This window comes from Zosterops lateralis, assembly GCF_965231275.1.
Source record: "Zosterops lateralis genome assembly, chromosome: 33".
In the NCBI taxonomy this organism is placed as follows: Eukaryota; Metazoa; Chordata; class Aves; order Passeriformes; family Zosteropidae; genus Zosterops; species Zosterops lateralis.
Genome location: NC_139793.1, coordinates 1,309,075 through 1,333,867, shown reverse-complemented (window position 1 = coordinate 1,333,867; position 24,793 = coordinate 1,309,075). Strand labels below are relative to the sequence as shown.

The window sequence follows — 24,793 nt, the reverse complement described above, 5'->3', positions numbered from 1 at the left end:
ACCCATTAAAACTTCAGAAAACCTTGGAGTTGGATTCTGACTTGGAGTTCTGCAGGAGTTTCTACCCGTCCCTCTCAGGGACTGATGTTCAGGGCCTCAGCACAAGCCCCAAGAGGGTCACTGAAGTCCTTGTGATGTGTCTATGCTGCTGAGCTGGGCCGGGCTCCTGGCACAGAGGCAGCTCCTGGCAAGGGCAGTGCTGCAGAGAGACAGCTCTGCCCAGGAGCAGCTCCTGTGCACAGCCCAGCAGGGCTGGGACACTGCCAGGGCATCTCAGGGACACGAGCAGGGCACAGGCAGTGCTCACAGGGGCTCAGCACTGGCAGGGGCTGTTTGCTGTGCCAGAGGGGGCTGTGTCACAGCAGCACCTCTGTGGCTGTGTCACAGAGCCACAGAGCAGCTGTGATGTCACAAAGGGGCTGTGTGACAGCACAGAGTGGGTTGTGTGAGGTCACAGATTGGGCTATGACATCACAGAGTTTGTTGTGTGAGGTCATTGAGCAGCTACAGCATCAAAGAGGGGAGTGTGTGACATTGCAGAGCAAGATGTGACATCATGCTGTGGCTTTATGACATCATAGAGAGGGCTGTGAGGTCGTAGAGTGTGCTGTGACATTACAGGGTGGCTGTGTGACATCACTGAGTGAGCTGTGTGACATCACTGAATGGGGTGTGACATCACAGAGCCAGCTGTGACTTCATAGAAGGTGAGTCTGTGACATCAGAAAGTGGGATGTGACATCACAAAGTAGTAACTCTAAAAAAAAAAAAAAAGAGGAAAGGTTCCAATGAAAAAAATGACAAATAGGTAAAAAAGTCTGGGATTGCAACGAGTTACATTCTAAAGGTTCTGGAGCAGGAAAGAGGGAGTTTATTGCTTCTGCAAAGATCCAGGCATCATTTTCCTCAGGGCATCCTTGATCCCCTGGTTCCTCAGGCTGTAGATGAGGGGGTTCAGGGCTGGAGGCACCACCGAGTACAGAACTGACAGGGCCAGATCCAGGGATGGGGAGGAAATGGAGGAAGGCTTCAGGTGAGCCAACAGTGCAGTGGTGACGAAAAGGGAGACCACGGTCAGGTGAGGGAGGCAGGTGGAAAAGGCTTTGTGCCGTCCCTGCTCAGAGGGGATCCTCAGCACAGCCCTGAAGATCTGCACATAGGAGAAAACAATGAACACCAAACAACCAAATGATAAACAGGAACTAAGATCAATGACCCCAGTTCCCTGAGATAGGATTTGGAGCAGGAGAGCTTGAGGATGTGTGGAATTTCACAGAAGAGCCCCACAGCACAGAGGCAGGGAAAATGTATTGGCTGTGTGCAGCAGTGAATAGAGAAAGGCACTGGCCCAGGCAGCTGCTGCCATGTGGGCACAAGTTCTGCTGCCCAGGAGGGTCCCGTAGTGCAGGGGTTTGCAGATGGACACGTAGCGGTTGTAGCACATGATGGTGCTACAGGAAATACTCTGCTGAGATGAAGAACATAAAGAAAAAGAGCTGAGCAGCACATCCAGTGTAGGAGATGTTCCTGGTGTCCCAGAGGGAATTGTGCATGGCTTTGGGGACAGTGGTGCAGATGGAGCCCAGGTCACTGAGGGCCAGGTTGAGCAGGAAGAAGAACATGGGGCTGTGCAGGTGGTGGCCGCAGGCTGCGGCACTAAAGACAAGGCCTTTGGCCAGGAGGGCAGCCAGGGAGATGGCCAGGAAGAGGCAGAAGTGCAGGAGCTGCAGCTGCCTCGTGTCTGCCAATGCCAGCAGGAGGAAGTGGCTGATGGAGCTGCTGTTGGACATTTGCTATGGCTGGCCCTGGGCACCTGTTCATGGGTAAAGGACAGTGACAATTCAAGAGAGCCTGCTTTGAGCCAAACCTGTGCCATTTCCTGTAGACTGTCCTGCTGGTGTTGGTGTTTTTGGTGCTGACCCTGACTGCTGACAAAACAGCAACACATTCACTTCAGAGCTGGACTGGCTTGACGCACAAGATGGCGGATGGGGCTGAGGCAGACACACACAAGATGGCGGATGGGGCTGAGGCGGACACACACAAGATGGCGGATGGAGCCGAGGCAGACACACACAAGATGGCGGATGGGGCTGAGGCAGACACACACAAGATGGCGGATGGGGCTGAGGCAGACACACACAAGATGGCGGATGGGGCTGAGGCAGACACACACAAGATGGCGGATGGGGCTGAGGCAGACACACACAAGATGGCGGATGGGGCTGAGGCAGACACACACACGATGGCGGATGGGGCTGAGGCAGACACAGACAGATGGCGGATGGGGCTGAGGCAGACACACACACGATGGCGGATGGGGCTGAGGCGGGGCCTCCCAGCACGGTCTGCGGCCCCTGCCAGCCCAGCTCCAGCCCCGGAGCCGCGCGGGGCAGGGAGAGTCCTTCCCTTCAGCCCTTTGTTGAACAGGACATTAACAGAACACCCGGGAAATGGGCACGGTGTGGCACATTTGCTCTGTGCACACAAACATAGACCAGCCAGTTTGGAATGTCAGCTGGCAATATTTTGGTGTCAAGGCAATTCAAATAGGTGAAAATAGGAAAAAAATCCAGGCACTGAACATTTTAAAATAAAGGCTTTTATTGTTTCTCCAAAAGAGGGCCAAAAGCATTTACTGTGCAGATGGACTTTGTTCAGCATCAAGAAGCATCACAAGTGGTTTGGTCCAGGCAGGAGTCACAGTGACTGTGAGGGGATGAAAACGGAGATGGATCTGCTTGAGGCGGATGGTGCAGTGGCTGCTCACCCACAATGTGTATCCCTCAGGGGACCTATTTCTTTAGAACACCATGAAGACTACAGAGAACTGAAATACAAACCAAAACTGCAGCAGGAAGCCCAGTGCACTTTAGGTTGTTCTCCATGAGACTCTTCAAGCTGAGCACGGCCATTCTGTTCAGCAGACGCACAGGCAGGGGCTCCTTGGAGCGCTGCTCTGGCACCCGTTCTTTGGAGTAGGGGATTGCAGGGGAAAACAAGAGAAGCCCATCCACTACTGAAGAGGAGCAGTCACTGACAGGAACCAGTGGGTTAAGAAATGTGAGGGGGAAAAAAGGCAGAAATTGTGAGGTGACAAGTGTGAGAAATGGGAGTGGAAAAAGGAGAGTAGTGTGAGGGAAGAGAAGGGTAGGAAACCTGTGTGGGAAAGGGTGAGAGAACTGAGGGAAAATGGTGAGAAATGTGAGTGAAAATAGGAGAGAAAGGTGAGAGGAGGAAAAGGCAGGGAATAGAGTGGGAAAATTCTAAGAAACCTGAGTGGGAAAGGGTGAGAAACAAAGGGGAAAAATGGAGGGAAATGTGAGGGGAAGAGAGAACTTTATTGGTAAAGAGAGAGAAACAGGCAGCAAATGTGAGGGGAACATTGTGAGAATCCTGTGGGGAAAACAGTGAGATACCAGAGGGCAGAGAAAGGCAGAAAACATGGCGGGGGGGAAAAAGGGTGGGAAGTTTGATGGGAAAAGTGTCAGAAAACAGGAGTGAAAAAGGGCACAAATGCAAGAGGAAAAGTATAAGGAAGATGAGGGGGAAAGAATGATAAAAGTGAGGAGAAAAGTGTGAGAAATGTCAGAGGAAAAGTTTAGAATCATGAGGGCAAAAGTGAGAAACGTGAGGAGAAAACTTGAAGAAAAATGACTGAGAAAAGGAGAGAAACGTGACGGGAGAAAAGGGCAGGATAAGTGAGGGAAAAATTGTGAGACATGAAGGAAGAAAAAAAAGCAGGAAACAGTGGGGAGGTGGGGAAATGTGAGAGGTAAAGTGTGAGGAAAGGGAGCTGAAAAGGGTGGAGAAAATGAGTAAAAATTGTGAAGGAAACATGAGAGGAAAACTGTGAGACTTGAGAGGGGGAAGGGGTGGGAATGTGAGAGGGAAAAGAGCAGGAAATGTGAAGAGAGAAAAGGAGAGAAGGCAGTATTGGCATAAGAGCTGAAATAATTTCTAACACATTCCCCCATGCATTTGCCCATTGGTTGCACAAGCCCACGGCTTCTCTGTATGTCCGTCTCCACCTGTGCCTTGATTCCTGTTTGGAAGCAGTAGAAGTGGCAGGATGTGCCCAGCAGCAGGAGCTGCTCCAAGCTGGGAAGGCGCCAGGTGGTGCTGATTTCCAGAGGCTTCTGTGTCCCAGGGGAGGCCAAGGCAGGAGTGGGTTGAAAGGTGCTGGTGCTGCTGCTCCTCTGTGCCAGAGAGCCCCGGCTGGGCAGGGCACGGCGCCCACTGCACTGCGGGCTCTTTCTCCTGCCACAGCTGGGCGCAGCTGGCAACAAATCCCCATGACTTGTGGGGAAACCAAGGGCTTTGTGGAGGCTGCATTGCTCTGCACACACCCGGGCCACCTGCAGCACAGAGCTTTGGCCCCCAAAAAGGTAACCCCGAGGGAAACATTTTCACCTTGCAATAGAAGTGACTCAAATGAAAGTCACCAAGCAGGACCCAATCCCTGGTGCCAGCTCAGTGGGAGAAAGGAGGCATGACTTTATTTCAGTGCTGGGTGGGTGGGGAATCACTTTTCTAACACAGGTGCTCACTCAGAAATCTCATCTACTAATTTGTAATCATGGAAAGAAGACCTACTCATTACTTGCTGAAACTCACAGGCTAAACATTCTCTCCAATTAGTTGACATATTTGAATCACTTCTCAGAAGTTCCTGACAGGAGAGTAGGGGTCTCTTGAGGGTGTCTGGTGGTCATTTGGGGAACATCCCATTCCTCCAATTCTCCTCTGATGCTCAAGAGCCTCCTACAACCACTTTCTTCCCCTACCAGTAGTTTTCCAGCTTCCTTCTTAGGAGGACTACTCTATTCTCAAGGCTAAGGTAGCCACTTGCACACATCAGTCACTGTGCTGGGGGAATAGAGGGCTCAACACTGTCTGTTAATGCAAAGGGAATTCATGATTTGTTCCAGTTCAACATTTTCTCAACACCTTCCTTCTCTGGGAATTGCTCATATGCATTTCCTCAATTTACCGTGAAAGTGTTTTTGCTGTCTGAAGCCACATTGTGTCTTTCCTTCAGCAATTCAGAAAGAAAACACAAATTGCCTCCTGAAACCCTTCTGCTCCCTTCCAAACAAGTTCACTGCTCAAAGCACAAGGCACAGGCTCATCCCCATTCCCTCAGTGAGATAGGAGGTCATATTTTGCTGCACCTGAGAGGGTATTAGAAAAAACAATACAAGTAGTTGGTTCTGGAGCAAAAAGCAGGCTGGCCTGGTGCCCCTGAATATTTCTGCAGAGCACTCTGCATTTCACCCCTTTGCTGTGGCTGAGTGCAGAGCTCCAGGAGTGCAGGTGCTTCCTGGCAGAGCTGTGTGAGGCCCTTTTGTCCTGCAGATGTGACCTGCCAAGCTGTCCCTGCCTCCCGCTGGCCTCGGTTCCCCCGGGAGGCAGAAGCGCCGTGCCTGAAGGACGCTGCCCTGTGCTGGAGCCTGCGGAGCAGCCCGGCTCCCTCCCTGTGCCCAGAGTGCTGCACACACTGCTCACCTTTGCCAGGAGTCCCAGGGCAGCTGGCAGCTCTCCTCCACACACAGAGACTGCACTTAGGGATACAAATCCAAGTGGCAGGAACTCAAATGCTCTCCAGTCAGAGCTCAAGCCCTGCAGATGCACAGGGTGTTTGGGCTGCCCCACCCGTCCTTTGGTTCTGCCTGCAAATGCCACTGCCCTTTCTGCCTCAAACACAAGTGCCCCAGCTGGGTAAAACCCAGCCAGTGGGCCACATTCCAAAGGCCCTGTGGTCTGGAGAGGATGACTGAAGAAGAGCCTTCCCCATTTTTCAGCTGTACCAAAGAAGCTCTCAATGTCATTTTCTACCTCTAAGGTCAGAAGAAAATGTTGAGCTTTCTCAGAGGCTCAGAAGGAGGGGAATCTTTGAAAGGAGTTGAGATTTCAAAAACTTTATTTGTTTACAATCGATGCTAATATTCTACGTGAAATTCCTACGCTACAATCCTACACTTGAATCCGAACTAAAATTCCTAACTATAATCCTAGTCTATAATTCTCTAAGCTGGTGATGGAGTAAACATTTCTAACGGTGGTGTCTCCTCCTTCTCTCCTCCTTCCACTCCTTCACCGTCATAATAAGTGGCACCAGGCTGGATGTCGGCTTGGCCAGAGTTACAAATGGATGCTGCACAAAGGAAAAAAAAACAATAATAAGCAATACTTTCCAAGCTACAAGCCTCAAAGGCAGGGGAATATTTTTTAAATGAAAAGGGGATTGAGTCAGAGTAGGTCTAAGGACCAACAGTGGGGCAGCAGTGGCACAGCTTGCTGCAAGAGCTGCTAAGTGCCCCAGCCCTGGAAAGATTTCAGATCTGAGCATCCTGATCTCTTTCAAGATGCCCCTGCTCACTGCAGGGCACTTGGACCAGATGAGCTTTCCAGGTCCCTGCCAGCCCAGCCCAGTCTAGGACTCCTGGCTGTTTTCATTTGAACAGCACCAAGAGTGGAGGTGAGGAGGAGGGGGCTCATCTGATGCCTTGCACTTGAGTGGAGGAGGAGCCCATCCCTGGGACACTGTTTCCCTGCAGCCCCTTGGCATTTTACCTGCAGCAGCTCCTGGGCAGACCAGCGCCGCGCCTCGTCTGTCTGCAGGCAGCAGCTCAGGAAGTCCCGCAGCAAAGGGGAGAGGAGCTTGGGCTGCTGCAGCTCTGGGGTCCCTTTGGTGGCTATCAGGAGCTGAGCCTGGAGAAAAAGGAAACACCAGTCTCTCAGCTGCTTCTTTCACCTCTGGAACTGCTCTCCCACATCCCATTGTTCAAGCTGCACTCTGCAGTGGCAGTTTCTGCCGTGGCACAGAGGCAGAGAGGACTTTCCTGGACCAACAAAAACCCAAAGCCCGAAGCAGCCACAGCTTTTCCAACATGCAGCAGATGTTGCCTTGGCAGCTGATTTCATTGACTGACCTTGTTAGTGGAAACTACATCAGCAAAAGTCCCTTTGCTTCTCTGAGGATTCACCTGACCAGCTTGGCAGGCTATTTGGAAGAGGGACTTTGTCCTACTAACTCACTCTACTATTTCCAAGGATTATTACATGCAAAGCATCTCTGCAGTGCTTGTTGGTCCCTAAAGCACAGCTGCCATCAAACAAAATCATCCAGCTTTTTGCTTGCTTCTTGAAAACAACGGTAGTTGAAAGTAAAGAAAGGAAATCCCTCAGTTATTCCTCAGGTGAGGAAACAAACATTTGCAATCTCATCTTCAACACAGACACATGAAGATGCATGCACAAATGTCTTGAGATGAAAATGCCTGTTTGGGCACACAGGAAACACCTGCAGCTCTGTCTCTCAGCAGACTGCAAATTTCAGCTGCCCTTATGTGGCAAAAGGAAAATTTTGGTGGTCAAATCAGAAGAGGGAGAAATGCCATCCCTGTGGTAGCCCTCTGCTCATTTGGATCCTCAAGTCAATGCATTAATGGTATGGCCATCCTAGGAAGTGCCAGGAAACAAAGCGGGGGTTTGGCAGGCTCTCCCCATCACCAGGCTTCAGCTTGGTGCCATGGAGAAAGTGGTTTGGGTTAGGAAAGAAGGATGATCACTAAGTGTTTCAGCACCACTGCACAAGAAGCACAAGAGACTCTGTGGCCTTCACACCCCCTTGTCCAGGTTTCAGGCAACTTCCCCTGTGAGAAGAATGAGGGTGCACTTCTTCTCTCCAAACCACTCTCTTAGAAACTTGGTTGCATTTGGGTTTCTTGCCTTCATTTCAGGAAGGAGAACAACAGCTCTAAGGTGGTTGTTTCCTGTTGGTAGGGCCATCTATGTGGCCAAAAAATTGGAACAACTTGTAAGGCAAAGCCAAATGTTTCCTGAGAAGGGAGATTGTTTGCCTGGGGTAAGGCTTGAGTTCCCCCAGTGATACAACCAAAACTCCAGCAGATGCTGATGTGCTGCAGGGACATTTTCAGAAAGGGACCGTGGTGGAAGTAGTTCCAGCAGATGGCAATGGGATTTTGTCCAATGGCACACAGAAGGTGGGCTGGGGGAGAAAGACAGCGGGATCAGAGAGTATTTACACTTTACCGAGCGAGGAGTTTCATTAGAGTAGGGAGGTTCTCCTTCCACCATTTCAATGGTCACAATCCCAAAGGCCCAGATGTCAATTTTGGGGCCATATGGGTGACCTTTCACCAGCTCAGGTGCTCTCCACCAGTAACTGCCGACCTCTGAGCTGCGTCTACTCTGCTCAGGGGTGAGTAGAGCAGACACGCCAAAATCAGCTGGGGAGAAAGCAAAAGACTGTTTTGATTTGAATCCTGTGCAATTAGGAAAGCAAACAAAAGAATTGCCCAGTAGAAGTTGGAGAATGTGCTGTTGAATCTCCTGCAACAGTCCCTGCTCTATTTCCTCAGCACTTTAGCCAAGGAAATATGCCATTGGCTACTTCCAAAATCCCCACATTTTTTACACTGCCTCCAGCAGTGGCTTTTGTTGCCCTGAAGCTTTAGACTTGTAGCTCCCTCTCTCTGGAAGGGACACACACAGAGCAATGCCACGCTGGACTGCTTGTTCCCTGCCATAGCTCTGTGCACGTTGCAACCGTGTGGTCAGCTCACAGCAGGGCTCCCTGCACTGCCACCAGCACCATTTTTGGGGAGCTGGCAGTCACTCCAAAGCAGCCCCACACCCCCCCATCCCTGGAATGCTGCACCTGACCAAGAATATACTGACCCAGCTTGACAGAGCCATCGGTTCTGAGGAGGATGTTGGGGCTCTTCAAGTCTCGGTGCATCACGTGGTGGGAGTGGAGGTAATTCAGTCCTTGGAGGCACTGAGAGAGAAACCAGAAACAGGAGGGCAAAAATCAGGGATGGGATTTCATCCCACAAGAAAGGAAACAGCTCTCCAAGATTCCCTCTCCAGGGGAATGGGGAGGAATGGCAGAACACAGTGCCATTGAGAGGAAGAGCTTGCTGCTCCAACACTGGCAGAGCAGCACCCTTCTAAAGAAAGGCATGTCAGCTTGTCAAAGAGCAACAGCAACTGCTGGTGCAGACTCTGCCCTGCAAACCAGCCAGGATGATGCTGCTGCAGTGGATGTGCTCGGAAGTCAAGAGCATTTTGGCTGCACTGCTAACATTTTCAGCTGAGCACTGAGAGAAATGAGTCTCTCTTTTATCTATGCTGTTCCTTTCAAATGCTGCCACCACCACCTTTGCTTGTACAGGCAAGGAATGCAGTGCAGGCCAAAGTTTAGAGAGGTAAGATGGAGAAGAGCAAATCCAAGAGCCAGAGTGAGAATGCAACAGCAGGAGAGAAGAGGACAAGAACAGAGTGCAGTGAGTGCAGGGGCACTGGCAGGCAGTTCACGTGGGATGCTCTTGCTTGCCCAGAGCATTCCAGTGACACAGAAACAAAGCCTGGCCCATGGAATGGCTCCTGTTGTGAGCCCCTTTCCCAGACAGTCCTGCCCCAGCCCTGGGAAGCACAGCTGGGATCCCTGACTGACCTCTCGACTGACGATCCCAATCTCGTCTTCTGTCATTTTGGTCTCTCTGACAGCGTCGTACAGAGTGCCTCCATCCATGAACTCCATCACCAGCCAGAGTTCTTTGCGCACAAGGTAGCTGAAAGAAGGGAACAAGGCCATGCAGATGAACATGCAGAGGTTGGTTTCTTTGCCTGATTCTTGTTTCTGGATCCCTTTGTGACAAGGACAGAATGAAAGGAATAGACATTCCCTCCAGGCTGGGCATCGTTTGCAGTCTGTGCAGTCTCAAGGAGAACAGCACATCTGTGGAAAAGGAGATGTCTCTGATGGCCAGCAGGCAAAAAGTGCAGTTTAGTAACAGCCAAGATGAAAAACCTGTCATGCAGGGTATTTCTGGAAATAAGCACCTAGTGTTCCTGGCACGGACAGCCATGGAAAAGAGGGGCAACAATCCAAAGGGAAATTCTCTCTAAGATGCTTCATCAGCATTAAAGAAACCTTAAAAACCAATCCTGAGACAACATGGAGCCAGTGAGCTTACAGGGTATTGACTTAGTATGGTAGGGTTGATGCAGGTTTTTGAACACTTTTTCAACTATGTGTTTGAAAGCCAGGGAAGACTCATGCAGACAAAATACACTCTCTTCCCATCCATTGGAGATGAGTAGAGAAATAATAATTACCCAGTAATTACCAGCTCTCTTTTCTGCCCGTGTCCAAAATGGGTTTTTAACCTTGCATGCTTTTAGTATCGAAACAAACCTTCATGGGATGGGACCATGATCACTCACCTGTCTAAATAATTGACGATTTGGGGACTTGTATTCATTTTCAGGACTCTGATTTCTGTTAGAATATCTTCTATCATGAGTCCTTGAAGATCAATTTTTTTGATGGCCACCTAGAATGACATTGAAAATCAGCAACTTTAGAAGCTGGTGGCACGATACCACAGCACACACGGGATGAGTGATTTAGCAATGACACGGGTGAGCCTTGCCAAAGTGCCTTGGGATTAGACAAAGGAGTCGTTAGGAACTGACATTCCAACAGCCCATTTCTCTGCTCCTTTGGGGGCCACTTACAGGACACGTGGCCACTGACATTTTGCCTTGTCCACTTGTTAGCAATCATGTCTCAACTATCACCCCCAAAGCTCTGAGCACACTCTCTGTTTCTCTGTCTGCACTTCAGAAGAAGTAAAGCGTGCCTTGGTACTCTGTGGATACATCTTGGGCTACAGGCAGGGCTTGGGGCTTTTAGGGAGGCCTTGCAGATCTCTCCCTACGTGCAGTTCCCACGTGCAGCACTGCAGGTGGCTGAGGAACTGCCAGGAACATTCAGATGTATTTGCTGGCAGCCAGAAATGAGAATTCAGCTCTCTGAAGCCATCGGCCCAGAGAGCAGTGAGATGCTCTAAGGCACCACCTTTGTTGGAGCAATTGAGAGCCAGGGAGAGCGTCCTTCTCTGAAAGGAACCGCTGCCCTCCTTGCCTTCCTCCTGGCAGCTGAGCAGGACAAAGACTGTCCCAAATGCACTTGGCAGGCTGGCACCAGTCTGTGCTTCTTGTGCCTTTGCAGCACAGCTCTAGCCACAGCTCCAGCCCCAGCTGACACAAGAGAGGAAAGCCCTGGAGAGCAGCAGGATCTGCAGAGGCTCTTGACATTTACCTCTCCTCCTGTGGCAGTGTCGACTGCTCTGCAAACATCTCCAAATCCCCTGGAAACAAAAGAGCAGCAAAGAAAGGAGAAGCCATTTAGATCTTGGAGTGAAAGCCAGCCCAGACAGGAGATGTCTGCTGGAAATGCCTCAAACCTGCAGCATGCAGGAGGGCTCTGCCAGAAGGCAGATGATGCATTTTCCTCTCCAGTGCATGGGCACTGGGTCTGTTCCTGAAGCATTGGGCTTTAGTGCCTCAGCTCAAAAGGCCAGGTGATTCTTTCATCTTGCGTTTAGGTTTCTAAACCTGGGCAGTTTTTATCCTGAGGACAGACTATTTCCTTCAGCAAACACTTGGGAAGAAATATTCCTGAGAACTGTTATCTCACTGCTGTGCTTGGGGGTAGGTTGCTGTTTCTGGCAATGAAATACAAGTGTCTTTGACAATGCCTCCTGACCACACTTACAAATTCTGGCTGGTACTGAGACATGGGGCAGACTAACCCAGTGTCTGAATATGTTTGCAGCTGGCCTGACTTCACACATGGTAGATATTCCAGCAGCAAATCACCTGCCCCATGACTGTGGAGAACAAACTGTGGTTGGACTCACCCTCTGCCAACATTTTCCAGTTCAATGTATTTCCTCCGGGGATTTTCCATGTTCACCATTTTCCCTGAGGGAAACAAAGTGCAAGATGCTCACTTGAAAGCAGAGATCCCACCATCCAAGAGATACAAAAGGCAGCCCCACAGGACACAGCAGGACTGGCTCTGAGCTCAGACACACCCAGGTCCACATCAATGCCCTTTTTGTGCCAACAGCTGATGGGAGACACAGAGTCACCTGGGCTCTGTTCTCAGCCCCCCCAGGTCTTATCTGAGAGCACAGCACTGGCAGCTCTTCTGGGCAAGAAGCAGATTCAATGACTTGTGCTGCAGAATCACAGAGGACTTGATGTGTGTTCCTCGAGACTGATCTGAGCAGGGCTTGGGTCAATGGGCAGCATTCTAACAGTCATGGGAATGGCTGGGAATCAGGGATGGAAAAGTGCCATGGATCTGAGGAATATACAGCAGAGGGGCTGGAGGCTTGCTCCTGAGAAATGCCTACAGTGCACTTGGATCTGAGGAAGCCTCAGGGATGTGTTTCTTGGCCACATCTTTCTAAGAACAAAACTAGGATATTAAATACAGATTGTGAAAAAATCATCTGTCTTTTCAACGGAGGCACAAAAAGAACACCTCTGGCTCTCTCTTTCTGTGTCACCTGATGTTCTTTCAAAGGAGTTCTCACAGAGAGAAATATAATATTATTTAAAAAAACCCCAAAAATCAAAACAATACCTATAGATGTAGTAGTGATAAATAAGAACAGTCATAAAAATGACACCAGTAAGACACATGGGGCAGAAGAGCTCCTTCAAAACAGAGAAAAAACTCTACACAAAAAAATCCAGAAAAAACCCCAAACTAAAACCAAAACCAAGAGACAAAACGCCAAAACTAAGAAATTCTGTGAAGTTTTTTTCTCTGATGATGGGTGAGAAGTCAGGAGTCTAAGGAGATTTTAGGAAGCTAACCATTCTATCCAGTTTGCCCACTAGCACACAGGACTTGCCCACATCATTTCCTAGGTCACAGCCTTCTGCTGATGCAAGAACAAGCCCTGCTTCTACCTTCAGCAGTCAGGGAAGCTCAGGCAAAGCCCAGCACGTCCAAGCTGCCCTCAGAGGCAGCAGGAACACCCAGAGCACTCTCTTGCTGCCTTGGAGCACAGCATTTCCTGTGGGGAGCCCTAAATGCCCCTGGGACACCCCAATGAGGAGGATCATTTGGTGCAACTGTGCTGACACGTGCACACAGTGCACTGTCCCTCAGAGAAGAAAGACACCAGACGTACTCAGGAGCTCCAGGGAGTCATCCTCCACCTCCTGTTGCTGAGCAGCAGCTATGTCACTGCTGGAGATGAACCAACTGCCCGGGCTCCACTTCTGAGATGGGGCAGCAAAGGCTCCTTTAGGTGACACTGCTGCTGCTGCTGCTGCTGCAGGTTCAACAGAAGAGCCTGTGGAGATCTGAGACAACAAAGGAGTTTGTGTCAGAAAAGTGGCTGGCAGAGATTAGCCCCAGATCCCATTTCAAATGCAAGCCCTTAGGGAGGTGCTGTCAGCCACATGCAGGGCTCTCCCATGGGGTTTTTCTGATGTTCACTTCTCTAACTGGATGGGACAAACCCAAAGGCTGGTTTTACTCAAGTTCATGGCCAGATTAAATTTCCATTTCCTCCAAAATCCATTTGCATGGATTTTCTGAAGGATGACTGCCAAAATGACCATTCCATTTCTCTGAAAGAACTCTTTTCCCCCTCCAAGGGCTGCAGACACACTTGCAGCTCCTTGTTCTGATGTTCTACCTCCTCCCATGGAGTCCTCTTTTTCTCCACCAACTTCAGAAAGTGACCAAGGGGCAGCACTTCTGCCTGGGACAGTTTCTGGTCCTCGCAGGAATCTCGGGGCTCCTCGCTGCCAGTCCCTTGATGGAAATCTCTGCAGGCTGCCAGGCCAGATGTCAACACTCCCACCTCAAAGAGTCAAAGAGAACAAAGCAGTCAGAAAGTGCAGCTTGTCCCTGTCAGCCAAGAGTCATGGACTGTGAGGAAAGGGAGAGACCAGATTCACAAGGGATACAGACAGCTTCTTTCAAGATCCAGCTGGGTCACCGTGTTCACCTGCAAGAACCCCTCAAGAAACAAGGAGAGCAGGAAGAGGCCAGCAGGAATGCCTTCCCATGACTGCTGGCCAAAAGGCCAAAGCACTAGTCCCCTGTCCAGGGCAGCAGCTGAGATTCAGCCCAGCAGGGAGTGTCCTTCAGCGTGGCTGTGACAGACACTGGAGCAGGAGGGCACTCAGAGGCATCACCCCAGGCCCTGCTGCTCTGCTGGGGAAAGGCAAGAAGGGCAGAAAGCACCAGGTTGGTGACTGCAGTGGCTATGGCTCTTTCACTCACTGGTTCTTCTAGAGCCTCTTGCTCCTGAAGGAGATGAATTCTCTCTTCTCTTTCTCCTGGAATCATCATTACTTCCTCCTGTCTCTCGTCCGTCGTCCTGATCCAAGCCTGGGTTTTCTGCAGCTCTGCCTGCAGCTCCTCACCAAAGTTCTGTGAAGAGCAAGGAGAAGCTTTGATGAGTGGAGTGGCTGCCACTCCTCCACTCACCTGGTCTTGTAAAATGCGCCTGAGATGATAGATATTCTAGTGGAAAAGAATTCTTCTCATCTCTTTTGTGCTCCTCCTGTTCACTGCCATGATATCCCTGGGAAATGCAGACAGCTCAGCTTGTGCCTCTGCCTCCATGTTCTGTAGACACAAATGCAGAGCAAGTGACTGTGAGATGCTGCCCCTGTCAGAATCCCAGCAAGCTGGGGCCTAAACAGGACAGCTCAAAGCCCATTTTCCAGGGGTCACTGGCTGAGGGGAATGGCTGGGTCCTGGCAGGACTCCAGCACTCAGCATCCTCAGCCACCAACAGCAAGAGCTGGCTGCTCAGAAACTTGCAGCTCTGCCTTGCACTAAAGACAGCACCCTCCAGAACTGGCACTTACTGTCTGGGAAAGCTGTGGTTGTGGTGTGACCACAGCTGGAGCCTGGTGGTCATTTGGCTCCTCTCTGGCCTCTTCTCCAGGAGCACAGGGAGCCAGAGAAGAATCTTCCCTTGGTTCTGTGCTCTGTGGACAGACAGGAGCGTTAGACACAGGCCATTACCTCTCATTTATAACCTTCTTTATGTTCAGCTCTAGAGCCAGCTCTACTAAGCACAAATTTCTTTGATAGCAATGGGAATCTAAGTTCCTCAGACTAAATTCAAATGGGCTGATTCAACTGGACAGAAAATTGCTCTGAATTACATAGTCCCCCCTGGCTACTCTGGGCAGGCAACATTCTCTCTGCAAAACTGGGCTTTTAGTTCTTTTAAAGCTCTGCAATGCAAAATTAGGAAATAGCCAGTGATGCCTTTGCTCTTGCTGCTGCAGACATGGAAATGGATTTTCTTGCAGCCTACTCAGCTGGGCCTCTACTCTCTACTGCCCCAGGCCAAGCTCACAGCTTGCTGCACAATTCTTCAACACCAGGAACATCAAATGTTCCTTTCTCACTCACCTCTGGATCGGCCCCTCTGAATACCCGGCTCAGGTGACCTGCAGTGGGCAAGGGAAAATGAACCAGATTCTTTGAGGAAACTGGAAACAACCAGAGCATTTTTAGAAGGTCTCTCAGCCCCCATTTTCAAAGTTGTGCTGCTTGACCCAGCAAAGGGAGGAAATGACAGACTCTGCTGCCACAGACTGTCCCATGGAGGGAACACAACCCCTGCAGGTTCCCTTGCAAATGCTGCCCGCACAGCCCTGGCCACAGACACCCCCTTTGGAGCTGAACGTGTTGGCAGGAGGAGCTTTACCCAAGTGGCATCCAAATGGTCTTTTTGTTTCCAAATCAACTCAGTCACTAAGAAAGAGCAGGAAGACACAACAGCCAGGTTAGGTGACACCCAGGGAAAACCTCTACTTACGTGCCAGGTGTGTCAGAAAATAGGTTGAGTAACCTATGTTATAAGCAGTGAAAACTGCAGCAGCAAGTTGCCCAATCATTTTGGGAACTGCTGCGCAAGTTTTCAAACTGCTGAAAAACAAGAAAAAAACAAGTCTCTTGTCAATGAGCCTCAGCTCACTGACCAGAGCCTCGAGCGCAGGAGGAAACTCCTACACAGAGCAAGCTCAAGAGCCGCTCTGACACCCCTGAGGCCTCCCGTGCTCCAAGGCAACCTTGTGATGTCACCACGAGCACGTGGCAACCGTGCCCTGACATCACAAAGCAAAGGCTCTGTGCTGGTCTGTGAATTGGTGCAGGGGGATGGAGTGATGTTTGCGTAGGCCCAGGCTGCATTTTTCCCTCTGTTCCCCCTGGGCTGCCTTTTTCAGCTCTTGTTTTTCCCCCTGTGCCCCCTGTGTCCCCTGTGTCTGTGCTGGGTCCCAGCTGGCGGCCGGGCCGGGCGGAGCAGCAGTTCCAGCCCCGGGTGCCCCTGGAGCGCTGGGAGCTGCCGGTGGCCCCAGGCACTGTCCCCTGAGGAGCTGCTGAAGGACAGGGAGACACAGGGGGCTGAGGGGGCTGAGGAGGCGCTGACGCTGCAGGGACGGTGCCCTTGAGCTGCTGGGGGCACTGAGGGCTCTGGGGGAGCAGAGGGCCACGGGGGCACTCAGGGCACAGGGAAGTGGCACAGGCTGAGGGCGCTGGCGGCTCCAAGGCCCCGGGATGGCTCCGAAGGGATGGAGTGGGCTGAGAGGACTGTGAGGGGCTGAAGAAACTGAAGGGGGCCGGGGCTTTGCCCAGGGCACGCTGGGGCTCAGGGGATGGAGGGGCCAGCAGGGAGCACACAGGGCTCCGGACCTGCAGCTCTGCCAGCCCTTGGAACCAATTGCAGAGGCTCCACTTTGGCCACAGCTGCCCTGCAGACCTTGAGCACAGGCGGGCACTGACAGGAGGCAGCAGGGAGAAGCTGAAGGCCACCAGCTCCAGCAGTGCCCAGGGAGCTGCTGCTGCCAGCCCAGAGCCCGGGTGAGGCCGCAGGGCCGCTCAGGCAGCCTGGGGCTGAGGGGGGCCTGGCCTTTGGCCCTGGCCTTTGGACAAACTTGTTCTTTCTCCCCCTCCTGGGGAGGCGCTGCCATTTGCCCTGCCCTGACTGAAGGGCAGCTGCTGCCAAGGGAAACGGCCCCATCCTGACTCAGTGTTCCCTTTGCTCCCCACGGGTCCCATCTGCTGTCCCTGTCCAGGAGAGCTGCTCTGCACGGGAGGAAGAGACCCAGGGAGAGCCCGGGGACTTGGGCAGCTGCAATTCCTGCTGATGGACTTGGAGTTAGAGATGGGCACAGTGGGACTGAGTGTTAGAAGTTGATGGTTATTTCTATAGCCTGATGTAGACTGGTATTTGTACAGGTATATATGTATGTCTATTGTTCTCTTGATGCATGGATATTGATGTGCTGACATCTGTATTTATACTGACATACTTGTTCAGATGTATGGCTGTAGAGTTTTGTTGATGGGGTTGTAAGGATTCTTATATTGGTACATTGGTATTTGTACACTTATAGATAGGGTTTTTGTGTGTATTTATATATGACTTCCTTTACGTCATATGAAATATAAATTACAGATTTACATCTGTATATTTTATGTTTATGTATTTACAAAGATTTAAATATGTATTGAGTTGTCTGGTTCTAGAATTCTGTTTCTTTAGTACTGGGTCTGGGATGTTTTAGAGAGGGACACTGATATTTTTGTATTTCTATATGGGCTGTACACTTGTAATATGTAATGAGTTGAATTGTTAAACTTCAATTGATATTTGTGTGTAATGAGTGCTTGTATAGGGCTGCAAGAAATTAATTTTTAAACAAGCTTATATATGTATCTATTTACATAACACAATTGTAACAATAAACTAGATTTCTAAGCTTTCATTGATATTTGTATGTTTCTCTACCGGCAGTGCAGCTGTAGCAATTTAAAATAAATTTAATTTTGAAACCTAAGTTGATTTTTGTTTATTTGTATATTAGTATTGCAGATGTAAGGATCTGCCATAAATTCAATGTTTCCACTAAAAGAAGTGTAGATTTGTGCTGCCCAGAGCAATGAGCAGATGTAAAGGTGACGATGGGGGAGGATTTTCTCCATGGAATTCTCCAGCCATGGCCAGCACATGCCCCACTTGCACTCAGGCTGGGCAAGGCAGGCACAGATTTGGGATGGCAGCAGAGCCACACCTTGGCCAAGAACTGGCTGCAAAGGCTGCTGAGAAAACTCCGGGACTCCACGCAGTGTCCAACTCCAAGCAGAGCCACCCAGGGAGGACAAATCCACCCCCCAGGCCACGGGCAGCTCTTCAGGAAGCGCTCCAAGTGTCCCTCTGAAGGTCATCCTGGAGCCCAGGAGCCAACAGGGATCCTGAGCCAGCTCCACTGCCTTTGGCAGCACTTTGGCCAAGGAGCTGCAGCAAGGGGGAGGCAACAGGGACTGGGACTGCTGCAGGCTGGGCAGGGAGGAAGGGCCAAGGACACTTGTGCTGACATGCTCCACAATCCACAGGGATGGGGGAGAACTGGGAAGCAACAAGTTCTCCCAGCCACGATAGCGATGGAAGCCCTTGGGGTGGAGTTCCCTGCAGGAACTGCCAGGGGAGTTGCTGCTGGGATCAGCAGCAGCAGAAGGCAGCAGGATCTGCTCCTTTTCCTGGCTCTGTGTGCAGGGCACAGGCTCCATGGATCCCTTGTCTCCTCCTTCCCAGGTCTCCACACGGTGCAGGTGGTTTCCAGCTGTGACCTCCTGTCCAATGGAGCATCCATGGATCCCAGTTCCCCCAGTGTAGACTCAGTCACCCCCAGTCCCTCTCAGCCCCACAATATTTGGAAACCAGCTAATAAAGGAATTAAAAGACTGGAAAAAACAAGAACCAGAAGGAATTATTCTTCAATATGCAGATGACATCCTGAGTGCAGCCAAAACTAGAGATGGTTGCACACAACTTACCCTGAGTTTATTACACTTTTTGGGAGGGAGTGAGTCCAAAGTTTCTAAAGACAAAGCACAGATGGCCAAGGAAGCAGGAGTTTACTGGGGCCTGGAGATCTCCCGTGCACACGGGCAGCTGAGCAAAGAAGGGAAAGAAGCCACCTGTGGACTCCCAGAGCCCCACACTGGGAGAGAGAGGCAGCTTTCCTGGGAATGGGGGGGTGGTGTCCTTTGTGGAGGGCTGATTATGGACTGCTGGAAAAACCCCAACATGGGGCAGGAAAAGCAGTTGAGAAAAGAATTATCCTGTGGGCTGAGAACACCAGAGCAGCATTTCAACAGCTGAAACACTCTCTAGGGCCAGCCCCAGCCCTGGCACTGCCAGACTTAACTGAGCCTTTGGAACTTTTCACAGCCCACAGACAGAATCTGGCTCTGGGGGCACCAGCACAGCCTCGGGAATCCACGGAGGGCTGTGGCCACTTTTCCAGACAGACAGACAATGTTCCCCAGGGCTGCCCAGGATGCCTGAGGGCTGTGGCAGCCACACTCCTCCTGATGCAGGAAGCCCAAAAACTCCTCCCTGGGTGACACACTGCAGTGTCTGTACCCCATGCCCTGTTCCAGCTGCACTGGAACAAAAGGGGGGCACTGGCTACCTGGGAACCCGATGCTTAAACATCAAGCCCTGTTATTAGAGCAGGATGATGCTACCCTGAAAACAACTTCTGTTGTTGGCCCTGCCATGGTTTTGTCCTCCATCTTCATTTACAAGGAGCCTAAACATAACTGTTTACAGACAATTGGAGAAGTCTGTTCCAGTCGATGGGACCTGAGAGATGTGCCCCTGGAAAATCCAGATTGGGAGCCTTTTACAGGTGAGAGCAGCTTTATGAAAAACAGCCAAAGGATGAGGGGTTATGCAGTAACCAGGCAGGATAAGGTGATGGAGGCAAAGGTCCTGCCAGCAGATGTGTCAGCACAGAAAGCTGAACTGATTGCACTAACCAGAGCCCTGGACCTGAAGGAAGGGAAAAAGGGAAATATAAATATCTGGACTGACTCTAAATATACATTTAGTGTTGTCCAGGCCCATGGAGCCATCTGGAAAGAGAAAGGACTTCTGAACGCTCAAGGCAATCAAATCAAACATGCTGAACAGGTACTTGCCCTCTCAGAGAGCATTAAAAACCACACAGAAGTAGCTTTCATGCCTTGTAGTGGTCCCCAAAAAGGGAAAAGCACTCCAGAATTGGGAAATGCTTTGCTGATAAAGCAGCAAGAGGGATTGCAGAAAAAGGTATTCTTGCAGTAATTCCACAGAAAGAGATTGATTTGTCAGGGTTCACCCTAAAATATGACCAGGCAGAGAACAAACTAATCAAGTTTCCCAAAGCTGAGATGACAGAAGGTGGGTGGGCTGTTACACCACAAACCAGGTTGGAGTCCCACCCCTGATCCTGCCAGAGCTGGCTCAAAGAGAACATGAAAACACACATTTGGGTGTTGAAAACCTTCTGAAACAGCTGAAAAAGGCAGTAATAGGAAAGGGAAGGACTGACATGATACAATCAGTAGTGAGCAAATGTGAAATCTGCTGGAAAAACAACCCTGACACGAGGAAGAGTTGTATTAGGAGTAACAAAAGCAGGAGATCTTCCTGGAGATTACTGGCAAATAGATTTTGTGGAGTTACCATGCAAAGAGGGATAACATTAGTCCCTGTGAAATACTATATGGCAGACCAGATCAGATCCCAGATATTTCTGGTGAAATTCACTTGAAAGGGGAAACTTGATTTACAGAGATGTCTAATGGTTTTAGATTGCACTTTGCAGAAGCTCCAGACTTACCTGGTGCTGACCAGACCCCCAGGACTGGACACAGCTGTGCATCCATTCCAGCCTGGAGACTGGTCTGTGTCAGTGGTGGGACAATGATCCTCTACAAGCCAGTCCTGCTGACCACTCTCACCACGGTCACCATTGCTGGCAAAGGACCCTGGATTGGCTATTCCAGAGCTAAGAGAGCTCCTGCTCCTGGAACAACTGTAAAAACACAGACTGAGACTGATGCAGACAAAAACATGCTTTAAATGATTTCTCCTCTGTACTTAAAGAACTGTGCACAATAATCATTCTTCTTCTTTGCATGACACCTCACTGTACAAGACAATGCTACTGTTAGATGTTTATTACTGGTGTTTAGTATTTTTTTAATGGCTAGATATTTATCTCTGGTTAAATGTTCATTACTGCTAGCTGTTCACTATTGTTAGTTACTTATTTATTATTAAATACCTATTATTAGTAAATATTTAGGATAGACATTCAACAAGCAAAAGGCCTTGTCAAGCCTCTAAAGGGGGGAAATGGTGCCTGAAGCTTCAGTTTTCATATTTGCAGATTCTGTGCTGCCCAGGGATGTAGTTCTGAGCCTCATATTCAGTGCCAGTCAGCTCTGCACAGAGCAGGGAGACAAAACAAATCCTTTTTCTGCAGAGAACCAAGGACACCTTTCAGGCCCAAAAGCACAAACAAGGGTGCACTGAAGGGAGGAACAAGAAGGATGAGACCTCACAACCTGAAGCTGTAATTGGACAATTAAACCCCAATATGCAAATGGACCAAAACTTATAAAAGTGTCAGATGTGGTGACTGGGCAGCCATTTTTTTGTGACTGTTCTTGGTCCACCCGGGGTGCAGCCTTGGTGGGGCTCCTGTCCTGCCCAGGGTGGATCCTGGATTCAATAAATACCTACTTTATTCTCTGTCCCTGCCCAGTCTCTGTTTCAGGTCAGCCTCCCAAGGCATCAGCACGGCCTGGCCCAGGGACACTGAGCTCCAGCACTTTGGGCTGCTGTGCCCGGGCTGCTGCCCTTGGGCTCCCAGCACAGGCCAAGGGGGGACAATCCCCTCCAGAAACTGTTGTTGGCTTTAAGCTTTGCTCTGGAACATCCCCAAGGAGCCACCTGCAGGGGCTGGAGCCCGGCCGGGTGCCCGGGGCCACCAAAGCCGCTGGGGCAGTGCCCTCCTGCCCCGGGCAGGGCACAGAACACCCAAGGAAAGGCTCGTGCTGGGCTCAGGGCAGGGACAGGGCACTCCCCTGGCGCTGCCACCGGCACAGCAGAGCCGGCCTGGGGACAGCATTGGCATTGATGGCCCCTGGAATCCCAGCAGGGATTGCTCCTCACCTCACTGCTCTCATTGCATTGGTCATCCATTCAAATCATTTCCCCATGGAATTCCCATGGCAGTGGGCTGGGGGGGAGATCCATCCATGGAATTCTCACCTGACTGGGATGACAGTGAGATCCAGCCATGGAAATTCCATGGGAATTCCTGCATTCCCTAGTCTCCCCATTTCTGAATCCCACATTCCCATGGGAATTCCCCTTCCCTTCCCACACCCACCTTTGTGCTCCAGAGCCTCCCGACCATATCTGATGTCTTTTGGGGGCCCTTCCACACAGGTGTGTCCCAGGTAATGCTTCATCTGCTCCACCAGGATCCCTTTGCATTCCCAGCACCTCTGGATGATCCAGTGGCACCGTGGGACACTGCAAAGCTCCTGGATCCCAGCTGGAAGGAGATGAAATCCCACCCGTTGTAGCCATACCGGTGGGATCCATGGATTCTCCATTGGACAGGAGGTCACAGCTGGAAACCACCTGCACCCTGTGGAGACCTGGGAACGAGGAGAGAAGGGACACATGGAGTCATGTCCCAGCCCCACAGAGCCCCTTGGAGCTCCCTGGATTCCCATTCCAGCCCCACAGATCCCCCCCATTCCCACAGATCCCATCCCAGCCCCTCAGAGTCCTCCATTCCCTCCATGCCCTGGTTATCCTAGTGTCCTGGGTCTGGTTATCCCAATATTCCAGCTCTGGCTACCCCAATATCTTGTCTCTGGCTATCCCAATATTCCAGGTCGGATTATCCCACAAAAATTTAATGTTAATATTAAAAAATTAATATTTACTTATAGTAATTCCAGCAAATCCCTTCCTGGTAGATACAGTAATCTATGAATGCCCTACTGTTTCCCAAACTTGTATTTTAATGTTATACAAAAATATGATTTTTCAGATGGGCCAGTTGCTTCTACTACTGTGACATAATCACCTTCTAAAGGTACTAAAGCCTTGTTCAAAGCAGAATATGTTGCTCCAGTGTCAACTAAAAATTTTACTTCTTTGCCTCCTCCCCCAGTATCCCAGGTCTGTCTATCCCAATATCCAGCTCTGGCTATCCCAGTATCCCAGCTCTGCCTATCCCATACCCAGCTCTGGCTATCCCAGTATCCCAGCTCTGGCTATCCCAATATCCAGCTCTGGCTATCCCAATAACCCAGCTCTGGCTATCCCAATATCCAGCTCTGGCTATCCCAATATCCAGCTCTGGCTATCCCATATCCAGCTCTGGCTATCCCAATATCCCAGCCCAGCTCCCGCTGCCATCCCCGGTGTCTGCGGCTCCATCCGGCCCCGCTCGCTGTCCCAGCGCTCGCAGGGGGTCCCGTCCCCGTCCCCACAATCCAGGACTGGGGGACCCCCGGGCCGGGCTCCGACAGCGCCACTTCCAGGGACTGCAGGGAGTGGGGAACTGGGGGGACACGGAGATTTGGGGGAGCTGGGAGGCTGAAAGTGGGAGTTTGGGGATCCAGGGGGTCAAGAGGCCAAGGAAAGGGGGGACTGGAAGAGCTGGGACAGCTGAAGGAGGTTCAGGGGCTCAGAGTCAAGGAAAGGGGGTGCAGGGACTGGGAGAGGTGGGATGGGGTGTCCAGGGAATCCTGTGCCCAGCAAAGGGGGTGCCAGGGCTCCTCACTGTGAGGAAAGGAGGGGCTGGGAAATGCAGGAATGGGGGCCCAGGGGTGCCATGGAGAAGGAAAAGGGGGGTCTGGGAGCTGGGAGAGGTGGGGTGGCCGGGAAAAGGTTGTGTTGGTGCCGGATCAGGGGGTGCAGGGGGGTCTCAGGGCAGGGCAAAGGGGTAAAAGGGCACCTGGGTTCTCAGGAATGGGGGTGCAGGGGGGTCTCAGGGTCAGGGAAATGGGGAGCAGGGACTTGGAGAGGTAGAAGAGAGTTCCAGGGGGTCCCTGAGCCCAAGAAAGGGAAGTTCAGGGTTTCCCAAAAAGGGGGGACCAGGGTGGGGACACTCAGACTGTTTGGGAAAGGGGAGTTCAAGGAGTCTCTGGTTTTGAAGAAAGGTGGGGCTGGGGGCTGGGAAAGGCAGGAATGAGGGTCCAAGGCATTCCACGCCATCCCAAAGTCAAGCACAGGGGATGTCTGGAGGCTGGGAGCCATGGGATGGCCGGGAAAAGGGGAGCAGGGGGTGCTGGTGTTCAGAAATGGGGGATTCAGGGGGTCCCTGTGCAGGATAAGGGGAGCAGGGGGTGCTGGTGTTCAGAAATGGGGGATTCAGTGGGTCCCTGTGCAGGATAAGGGGAGCAGGGGGGTCCCGGGGCCGGGAATGGCGGGTCAGGGTCCCGGGGCCGGGGGTCCCACTCCCCCTGGCCCCCCCAGGAGCGCCCCCAGCCCCAGCCCTGGAGCCATCCCGCTGCTCCTGCTCACTCCCAGCAGGATCCCAGTAGGATCCCAGTACAGCCCAGTCACTCCCACTCCTGGCATTCCCCCCGAGCCCCCGGGGATCCGAGGGATTCCTGGTGGCCACGGCGCTGCCCAGGTCACCAAGAGGCGCCGGGAACAGGAGGAGATCCAGGCTGAGGAATTGACAAATGCCCTGGGGCACTCCTGCCTGGAATGGCTCCGGAAATGTGTCAGATATGGGCGGGAGGCACTGGAGCATAAAGGGGGGGAAGGCAGAATTCCCATGAGAATGTGGGATTGGGAAATGTGGGATTTGGGAGGGCAGAATTTGGGAACATGGGAATTCCTGTGGGGCCTCCAAGGATGGACCCCACTGCTGTCCCATTCCCATGGGAATTCTGTAGCTGGATCTCACTGCCATCCCATTCCCATGGAATTCCATGGGCAGATCCCATCCCCATCCCACTGCCAGGGAAGCTCCAGCCCAGATCCCCCCCAAACCCATCCTGGGCGTCGCCCTGTTCTTTGCCCTCCCCACCCTCCACAAGACTCCT

General features: G+C 51.3%; 1 protein-coding gene across 1 annotated transcript in view; it reads right to left on the bottom strand.

Moving 5' to 3' along the window:
• Positions 1-691: 691 nt before the first annotated feature.
• LOC310921265 (olfactory receptor 14A16-like) overlaps positions 692-24,793 on the bottom strand; it is a gene marked incomplete at its 5' end in the record, with an annotated part of 244,604 nt that continues 220,502 nt past the window's right edge. The window contains one exon of the mRNA XM_083881382.1: positions 692-1,072. Within this exon, the coding sequence (XP_083737508.1) occupies positions 872-1,072 (201 nt within the window). The 3' untranslated portion in view covers positions 692-871. The remainder of the gene's footprint in view (positions 1,073-24,793) is intronic.